The 10,749-nt window shown below is 38.6% G+C and overlaps 1 protein-coding gene across 1 annotated transcript in view; it reads right to left on the reverse strand.

The window, feature by feature from the left end:
- GPR143 (G protein-coupled receptor 143) overlaps positions 1-9,358 on the reverse strand; it is a 58,821-nt gene extending 49,463 nt beyond the window's left edge. The window contains exons 1-3 of the mRNA XM_036747480.1: positions 9,118-9,358; positions 4,808-4,917; positions 3,442-3,536 (exon numbers count right to left, since the gene is read on the reverse strand). Of these exons, the coding sequence (XP_036603375.1) occupies positions 3,442-3,536; positions 4,808-4,917; positions 9,118-9,358 (446 nt within the window). The remainder of the gene's footprint in view (positions 1-3,441; positions 3,537-4,807; positions 4,918-9,117) is intronic.
- Positions 9,359-10,749: the final 1,391 nt, after the last annotated feature.

Consider the following 10,749-nt stretch of genomic DNA (forward strand, 5'->3'; position numbering starts at 1 on the left):
TCTAATACTACCTATGACTTTTTTTTCCCAAGGTTATTTTTGCAGAGGTGGGTCTATGGATATGACACATGGCATATATTGTCAGTTTTTTTTTTCAATGTGTTAATCAGTTTTCATAATTTTCTTCTTCTTCTTCTTTAAAATTCTTTGTCCTAAGAGATGGCTCTCTGGGAGGAAGGAGGAGGAGAATATAGGGAGAAATATAGAAGATGTGCAAACAAAAAATATCAGCGAAAATCTATTTTTAAAACTTTAATGAGTTCTTTATCCACTTGTATACCACATTCTGGACAATATGCATTTTTCATTTACTTTTTAAAAAATCTAGTGTGGATGATTAGAAGTATTGGTATGAATGATTCTAGATCTTATTGAAAAGGGGTTTGTGTGTTTGTGTAACAAAATTAATATAATATCCCTTGTCAATAGGCGCAGCTAAAAAATCTCATCAAAGTAAGGAAAATTTCTTTTGTTTGGATGCTGCTCTGGACATTCTGCATAATATTAGTAAACACCTTAGGCAGGTATGTGTGTATGGTAGGATAAATATCTACCAGCAGCCCCTTAGCATAAGCTGGGGTACTTCTGCACCCTAAAATCTATCAAAACAGTCCTTGAGACTTAATTGGCTTAGGGAACCAAGAGGTTTTGGCCATTGCCACAATTCTTGGTTACCTAAGGGCATAAAAGATGCCTGCCCACATGGAGTCAGGGCCCTCCAGACTTGGTGAATCACACTTTCCCCTCCTGACCAGACACATTTCTGAATGGATGGAAGGAGGGTGGAGCCTCGACTATTGGTGCTAAGTGTTACATTCTGATTGAGTATCTTCTGTATTCTATAGATAAGTAAACTTCTTTTGGTTAGCTGATCATCTACAGGTATCTTATTTCATTCCAGTCCAAAAGCACCCAGACAGAATCATGCATCAGTCGATCATAAAATTATTTCTGTCAAACCTGTTCAATCCTGTATGATTTAAATACATGTGAGGTACTTTGCTTACCCTGAGACATAAAGGCTGCACTTCATTTTGTGGCAACCTACTGTTTTGAAATTAACAAACATTGTCAGCCGTGTGACTATGAAGATATAGTCTGTTCCAAAAAATTGTCTGTGAAAGCCTTCCTGTTCTATTCCCATTTTCATCATTTTCTTCAACCTGGCATTCAAGATACTCCATATCTGGCACACCTCTACCATTTCAATCTGACTGAATATTAACTCCCTCCTTCATGCACTATCCCATCCAGTTGAATTGCCTGGCTAGCTGTTCCCCAAACATAAGATTTCTATCTCTGTGCCTTCTTCCCACAAGTGATTCCCTCATATCTGGTATATATTCCCTCAGCTCCGCTTCATGGAATCTCTGGTTTCCATCAAAACACAGTTAAGGTGCCACCTCCTACTTGAAGTATTTCCTGTTCTCTGTTGTTAATGCTCTCTCCCTCCTGAGATTTTTTTTTTAATTTTGTATTTACTTACATGTGTATCAGTTGTATCTATCCAGGAGAATGTAATCTCCTTTAGGCCAGAGGATGTTGAGTTTTTATATTTGTTCCCATTAGGCTTAACATAGTATTTTCATGCTTAATAAGTGGTTGTTGATTGCAATGAAATGTATGTGTAAATTATTTTAAATAAAGATGTTTTAGAGATAAGAAAGTAGGCATATGTAGAAATTGATAGTTGTTGTTGCCTTTGTGGCAAAAACTAATTGCTGCTCCTGATTTTTCCCGTTCTTTGGGATGGGTCCATCTCTGCCCCTCTACCACTGTCACAAGACATAGAAAAGAACTGCACATACTAAGGACCATTTTATATTCATGTGTTGTTCAATTGTTTCAGTCATGTTCAACTCTTTGTTGACCCCATTTGGGGTTTCCTTGGCAAAGATACTGGAGTGCTTTGCCATTTCCTTCTCCAGCTCATTTTACAGATGAGAAAACTGAGGCAAACAAGGTTAAGTGACTTGCTCAGGGTCACACAGCTAGTAAGTGTCTGAGGACAGATATGAACTCAGGAAGATGAGGCTTCCTGATTTCCTGTGCAGTACTTGATACGCTTCATGACCTAGCTGCCCCATCCATGTGTTACCATGGTCAAAAAACTGCCTAACCTCATGATCAGCCTTCTAAAATAAGAAGTCTTTAGCTGTAGCTAGGCTGGTCTTCAGATAGTATATTCTAGGGAAGCAGCTGAGTAGAATGCTTGTGAAGGATCATGGGCTCATAAATCTATAGTTGGTAGAGACTTTGAATCTAGTTCCATCTTCTCGTTTTACAGATGAGAAACTGAGGTCCATAGAGGTTAAATTATTTGCCCAAGTTCATACAGATGATATGAACCAAAATTTGAACCCTTTTGACTCTAGAGCTAGGACTCTTTTCACTGTACCATACTGATTCAGATTGTGGAAAGTTTGGGATACTGGGCTCAGAAGTTTCTACTTTATTCACTAGATAATGAGGAGTCACTGCTTTGGGAGTGATCATCTCCCTTTTTTCTTAAACAGATGAGAGACTTTCATGAAAGTTAAATAACTGGCTTATGGTCACATGACTATTAAGTGGTGGTCTAAATTTAGTGTTCTTTCCAACACCAATCTTACATAAAGAGAGATAATAATGTTTTTATTTTCCAGTGTACCCCTCTGAGTTAAAGGCTACATGTTCTAGAAAGGAAACAAGTGTAAATAGAGTGAGCAGCCTCAAAAAGCTAGTGTAATTAAGCAAGGGTAAACAATAACTACCAATAAAAATCTGAAAATAAGATTTGCCTCAGAGAAGCCTTAATATGTACTGAAAGAACCATTATATTTTTTCAGTTTAACTATGGAACCAATTCCTTCAATTCAGTTCTTTCATAGTATTAAATTCTTTATCATTCATTTCTAATATTTAAAACTTGGTAATTGTTTCAATCTATAATTATTTTAAGAAAGTTTTGATTTTATATGTTACGTGTCTTGAATATATATTGTTAGGGCCTTTCATCGGGTAGTCTTCTTCTTAGCTCTAAGAGAGTGTAAAATGTAACTAAGCTTGTCAATCGATGCTGAGCAATCAGAAAGTATTTATTGACCACTCTTGAAAATCATTTGGAATCTCAGACATTTGTAGGCATGTAGGAAGATTAAGAGTTGAAGGACCTTTAGAGATCTAGTCAAACGTCCTCATTTTACAGACAAGGATACTGGAGATCATAAAAATTAAGTGACTTCCTCAAGATCACACAACTAAGAAGCAGCCGGGTCAGGATTTGAACTCAGGTCCTCTGACTCTAAATTCAGTACTTTCTTTCCTCTTACACGTAGCTATTTCCTGTAATAAAGACCTCTCAAAATAAGTTCATCCCCTTCAAAATTTTTCTCCAACAATAACAGTTAAATGAATTCTTATGACAAAATTCAGTTTGTGATTTATTTTCTCTGTTGATACCTTAATCCCGCAGATCTTCTTATCACCAAATAGGCATCTACAGCATAGCAAAACAACCACCAGAAGCAGGCACTATATAACAGCTGGATCCACATCTACATTAGGGAGGAAAAAGCATACATTAGCTCGCCTGAAAACATTCACCAGATTCCCAGACCATCCGTGAAATGAAACATTAGAAGTCCACTTCCTTTGACGTTATTAATCCAACACATGAATGCATTCAGTTAGACATGTGGCTGTAGTTTTTGCAATGAAAGAAGGATATTTGTCTTGTGATACATTGTTCCCTCTACTCAAATGGATGTGTTTAAATAGCTTTGTTTCCTTTAACACTTTTCCACAGGGCGGATAAAGTACATGGTGAAATGTGCTAAGTTTAAACTATAGTAGGATCTCCTAGGAGTTTACAAATTGGAGCTTTTTTCTTCCATCTGATCAGTGGAGAAATGGTTAGGAAACACACATCAATTATGATGGAAAGGAACTATTTAAAAAACACCAACAGTAACATCTCCCTAGTGTGAGGTAAAAATATTCATTCAGTTATAACTGAGAAAAGTTTTGGGGGCAGGCAATGAGAAAGGGTTTGTCTTCTCTTGAAGGCAAGAGAGTCTTTTGTTAGGTGAAAATAGAACCAAAGTAATTTCCCTCTTTCTGTTAATTTTTTGAGGGTGGCATCTGGACATGTAATTTCATTGGTTCAGAGAACTCCCAGTAAAGAAGTTCCCTCCACTGAGGCATATCAACAACTCCTCTGTAACTTTGATGATCTTAGTCAGTTGGGTGAAACATGGAAAGGTTAGGTAACTTACTCATGGTCACACGACCAGGCATCACTTGATTTTCCTGCCTCCAAGGTTATCCACTAAACCATGCTCCCTCTTCTGCATCTATGTTCATTAATTGACAGCACAAAAGCTTTGAGGTTCACTTTGTTTTATTGAGCACAAGAGTTTCCATAATTCAAAAAACTCTGGATAACAGTCCCTTGCTGTCTCTACCCGTGGAGGATTTTATGACAGGATATAGACAAGAACTGCACAGAATGAGAAGGCATGGAATGTTATAGGCACCACTGGAGGAAAAACCTACATGGATCACGGATCCATTGAAATATTGAAATATTAGGTCAAGACATATTTTGATGATAATGAATGAATTGCATTTAAAATGAAGATATCTTCAGAACAAACTCCTCTCCTGTTGTGTTTTCCATTACATTCCATACTGTGTAAATATGTGTACGTGTGTGTACGTGTGCATGAGTGTTCATGAGTGCATGTGGGATGGCAGGCAGAGAATAAAGTAAAAGGTAAGAAGAGGGAATTGGGAGCAATGAGAGAAATACGAAGATGGTACTTACCGCACTTCCCACACAGAAAGCAGTGGGCCACACATCTGTTCCATTCACCACTGAGATATTTCCAATGAAATCTGGAAATCCTAACCATACTGTAGACCTGAATATGATACCTAAGAGAAGAATAAACTGACCTTCTAAGTCTGTAATTCCAATTAAATTTGCATGCTTACATATAGCTATGTTTCAAGTTATATCCAAAGAGAAAATAAGGACAAGCACACACACACAAACAGAATGCAGAAGCTAATAAACATTTGTTCATCTGATAGAAGAACCTCAGTGCCTAGCTACAAAGTATCTTTACCTATTTTAGAATAAAGGCAAAGAAGGCATTTTTGCTTCTCTCATTATTGTGTTGATTCACTACTAGAAATTGATACACTTTTTATTCCTTTATTAAACATGTCCCATAAAAATATCTATTATGGAAAAAAAATCTGAAGTAATAAAAGCTACTACTTCATCTTTTAAATATAATCTCCTAAATCGATTACCTATATTTCTCTATAAAAAGATAATGACAATGTTGTCTTTTAAATGTTCCTTTTTTATTTTTCTGAAATATTAGCTTCATTACTCTCCTCAAATATTTCTAAAAACGGAGCATGCTGGCCTACTTCATTAGATGATATGACTTGTTTACAAATGTGTTCTTATGTAGCACTTACATAGGTAACACAAACAATAAAAGATGGGTCACAAAATAACTAAAGTTAGTTGTCGCTTTTTTTAAAGAGAGGATGCTTAAATATTTTCTTCCTGTTAAACAGTCATTTCTGAAAAATAATAAAGTTTGATGTTTTTATTAGAATATTATGTACTGGCATAGTAAATGGAAAACTACCCTCAGAATCAGGAAGATGCGAGTTCAATTCCCATCTGAGTCTCCTGGCTTAGTGACACTGAGCAAGTCTCTTAATATCTCACTGCCTTCATCCTTACTCTAATCAATCAACTAGCATTTTAAGGCACCTACTATGTGCCAAGCACATAGGTACTTGGTACTTGGTATATAAAAATAAAGGCGTTTAGAGTCTGTTGGGGAGATAGTGTACATACATACACATACATACATACACACACACACACACACACACATGCACAATAAATATCAGATAACTGTAGGCAGAATGGGGTGAGAATGGAAGGCACTACCAGCTGGGGAATCAGGAAACATTCCATGTACAAGGTGGTGCCTGAACTGAGTTTTGAAGGAAACCAGGGACTCCTAGAGGTAGAGGTTAGGAGGAAATACATTCTGGGTATGGGGCACAGCCATCACAAAGGCATCAGGATGGGCAAAGGACTATGTGAGGAACAGCAAGAAGACTAGATTGGTAAGGTATATGAAGGGGAGTAATTTGAAATAAGATGGAAAGGTGGGTTGGAGCTAGGTTGTAAGGAGCTATTAAATAATATACAGAGGATTTTATATTTGATCCTAAAGGTAAAACAGGGAGCTAATGGAGTTTAATGAGCAAGGGAGTGATGTGGCTAGACTTGTGCTTTAAGATTATAAATTAGAGAAGGGAGAAACTGGAGATGGGAAGATCAATTAAGAGGATATTGCAGTACTTCAGGCCAGAGATGATAAGAGCTTGAACTAAGATGGTGAATGAGAGAAATGACTATTAAATGACAAATTTTGGGGGAGATCCAGGGTTTTTCCCCTTTTTATTTACTCATTCTCTACTAGGTCAAGACAGCATCTGAAGGACATTGCTGATAATGAGATTGGATTAATTTTCTCCTCAATCTTGTTCAGACCCCACCCAAAGGGGGAGGCCCATTTCGTGCTCTACTCAGGCTGGGGGGTAGGGGAATCCTTTGTCTAGATTGCCCAAGGCTGGGGGTGGTCTGGGGGCAAGAGTCACCAAAGTCACATCCCCCAGTCTCTCCTTAGAATAAACCTACCTCTCATTATAACATTCATTCTCGAATTACTTGTTAACCAATCAGAGCTGATTTCTATCCTCAGGAACACCCACTCTACCAAGGGCATATAAGTGTTGTGTGGGTTCCATGAGGGGTCCTTTGGCTCATGAGAGATGGCCAAATGACCATCCTTTTATTAATCATTTGTTAGCATAATTAATAAAATGATTAATTACCCAGAAACTGTTTCTTGAACTTTTTCTATGTCACATGGCCCTGTGAGCAGTGAGAAGGGATCAAATATAAGCGATGCTGTGGTAGTTGTGAAAATGGCAACTGATTTGATTTGTGGGCTGATGTTATGGTCTGACCCTTGACCTTGTCACCTCCCACAATTGATCCACTTCCGTGATCAAGAATTCTGACTATAACACCCTATCATTCCACCTCTTCCTGTGCCTGTTTTTTGTCCTTACCCAGACCTTGAGTTCCTCCAGCCTTCTATGCTCTCCCAGGCCCTTAACCCTTAACCCTTAAACCATTAAAGGTTTCCCTTTCTCCCATTTGGATACTGAAGCTATAGTTACCCAGTTCAACTTTATATAGTTCCCTATTTTCAAATCCCTTTACAGGAATGGTAAGATGAAGAATGTAACCACCCTTGATTATGCAGAGGCAGAATGAGGATCATGGTCATGGGAATTGAGGAGGCTGAGGGACTGGGAGGTTGGAAGCTCAATGTCTTATTTATTACTTGTTAAAATCCCCTAATACAAAGGGCAGGAATTGGTGTAGAGAAGAATACTGTGAAGCAAGTCCTGAACTCCTTGGGGGAAAAAAAGGAGAATATATTTAGAACCAGTAGACAAAGTCACCAGAATCTAGATTATGTGGAGAGAAGAGGAGAAACTGCTGAGTAATGGAAAGAAGAACGTACAAATGGAAATGGGGAATAAGGAGTATTCTGACTCCTCTTCTAGCACCACTGTGTCAGGGGTAGGAGACAAGGGGGAACCAGACAAATTGCCCAGGAAGACAAGTGCAGATCTACCATCGGCGGAGAGACTTCACTATACCAAGGAAATCATCCAAAAACAACAGACAAAAACTTTTTACAATATGATGCAACCACTTTACACTTCTACAGTGCTTTGTACTTTTAAAAATAGTTTAAAAGTAGATAATGAGATACATTTTCTCATTTGATGTAATAAATTGGAGAAGTGGTCAGGTGGCTTCATTTTACACATGAAGAGTTTGAGGTTCAGAGAGGCTGTCACTTCTCTACAATTACACAGGAGTTTCCTGACTCATATTGTAGTGGGTTTTCCACCAGATCATGGTAACACAATTCCCTTTATTTCTTAGAGCTAAAAGAACATGTAAACACTAACTCTTTAATATTGTTTTATTTTAAAATTTTTATTGATAGCTTTTTAAAAAAAATCACCTTCATTCTAAACGAATCCCTCCTTTCCCCACCCAAGTTATCCCTTGTAACAAAGACTAAAACAGAAAAAAAACGAGTAAAAAACTGTTCAGCAAAACTATCCATTGCATCAATTCAATCTGATGGTGCATGCAATGTTCCAAACTGCAAAATAAGGGAGGGAGGTGGATTTTCTTATCTTCTCTTCTGAGCCAATCTAAACAGATTTTTTTTTAATTTAGAAGTTTAAGGATATAAAAACTCAGGTACAACTAAAGTTATAAAGAAAAATCACAATGAAGAGTCTAATAAATTCTGTCCATTAAGCTGAATAAACCAAACCTTTCACCCCAAGTATATCTGACTACTCTCTCTCCTTCTTGCACTTCAAATTTTTTTCTCCTAAGCAAACCTCTTGAATTTTAAAATGACATTTCTGAAGCCTAGGCTTACAGAATCAATGGGAAGAACTGTAGGGCATGGCCACTGCTCCACTTACTGCCCAGAGGTTGGCAGCTGGTGTGTGCTGCCCCTTGAGCAGCAAGGAGCAAGCCAAACATTCTAATGCCCTCTCCTTTCAACAGAAAATATTTACTTACAGCCTCCTGACTTTAGGCATGATCAGCAATACCTGGTTCATAATTCAGCAATTATGTCAATTCACATCAGCAAGCAGTTATTAACAGTCTACTAAGGGCTAGGACCAGGCATTTATAAATCATACTATAAATCACATTTCCCCCTACAAGAACAATAACTTGCAAATAAATTCAAACTATGCTGATCTTGCACCTTTGTATTAATCATCCAGGCCAAAGAAATAAAAAGGAAAAATTACTTTCCTCTTTCTGGCCCAAAGTTAAGTGGGGAAGAACTCTTTCATTCCTCCATTTCATCTTGACTGACTGAAAAGCAGCCTTCAGATTGTGCTTTGAGATCACCCCCCAAGAGTAACTTCCCTCTAACTGGTTGGAGCAGGTGGTGAACCCCACAGACCCCGCGTTACCTAGGCAGCCCAGGAGATCACAAGCAGAGACGAAGAGCAGGATGGTGGCAGAGGAAGTTTGGGGGAGCTTCTTGGGTCCCTGGTTTCTCTTGGGGAGGAGCTGTAAGATGCTGAGCAGGAAGTTAAAGGAAGCACTCCCAAGGCACACCCCGTTAAATATCTGGGGCTGGAAAGCCAGCACCAGCTGTGTGGCTGCATCCCGGTTGGGGCAACAGAAGGTCTCAAGCCTGGGAGATGCCATGGAGAAGTCCAGCCTGTGGTATGTGCAGAGACCTGCAGCCCCGTTTACTTAATCCAGAACCGGGGAGGTCTCCTCATTCCCCGCAGATCCCTGGCCTCAGGGATTAGATCATGTGCTGGGCAAGGAAAGATCATGTGGTGGCTGCAGCTCAGGCTAAAGCCCCCCGGAGCTGACTTTCTTCTTTCTCAGAAACTATCTCTAAAGGGGATGGTCTCCAATCACGTGAAACTTCTCCCTTCTGAACATTTCTGAAAAGATACTATTAAGGGCATGCCTAGCAAAATTCCTGATAGAAAATAATCGTAGAAGAAGTAGTAAATGGGTGGGTAGGACTTTTCAGTCTTATTAAGGCAAGCCAAACTTTGAATTCATTCACTGAGATCTTTTCTTAAAGCTTAGTTTAAAAAAAATACAGCCTCTAGCCTTCCTTTTTCACCTCTAAAGGATCTAACAAGAGAGGCAACTTGATGTGGTAGATTAAGAAGTGACCTCAGAGTCAGGAAGAGCTGAGTGTTTCCAGTCCTGCCTTTTCCACATACTAACTGTGACCAAGGGCAAGGCATTAACCTCTCAGTACCCCTTGCAGTACTCCTTTAAATGCAAAAGTCATAGAACAGTTGTTGATCTGTTGATCTGTATTGATTGAGGGAGTTTCCTTACTGGGAAGTCCCTAGAGTTTTGAAATCACAGGTCTGGACAAAAATAAAGTTCTAGTAAAGATGAATGACATATACCAATTACTCGTCTGCTTTGGGTTTAGTTAAGTCACTTTGCCATGGTTCATAAGCTATGATTGACCATCAAGCAAAAAGTGGCTGCCATTTTTCTTTAACCTCCAGCCTAGAAATCGATTTCCTCTCAGGAGAGGGCTTTTAACCTTCACAGTCTCCAGCTGAGACCTCTCTGTAAAGTCAAACTCAAAAGTGATTTTCAAGAAAGACTGTCCAAATTGGACACCAGCTATCTTCAACATGGAACAATGAATATATTTTTCTGAACAATCCTACTACATTTCAGTTGTTTGAGAACAACAGATTCACTTTTTAAATTTTTAATGGCTTTACAAATAAAATTTTAAATTTGAATTGCCATGGATTTCCCCATGGGATGACATGGATGAGAATGGTACAGAATGGGCAGACATGCATGGGTTGAGATCTGCATCCTAGAGGGAATTCCTGAATCAATGAGATCATAGATCTATTGCAGAATTCAGTGTGAAATACTAAATGCTCTGAAACAAACCTGAATGCTATGTAATTATAATGGCAAAGACTGACCCCATGAAAGGGGTTACAAAATTCACCTTCTTCCTTTTCTGTAGAGGTAGAGGGGCTATGGGTATGGAATACCGTATATACCGTCAGATTGGGTTGGTGTGTTGGTTGTTT

This window comes from Trichosurus vulpecula, chromosome 2 (genome assembly GCF_011100635.1).
Source record: "Trichosurus vulpecula isolate mTriVul1 chromosome 2, mTriVul1.pri, whole genome shotgun sequence".
In the NCBI taxonomy this organism is placed as follows: domain Eukaryota; kingdom Metazoa; phylum Chordata; class Mammalia; order Diprotodontia; family Phalangeridae; genus Trichosurus; species Trichosurus vulpecula.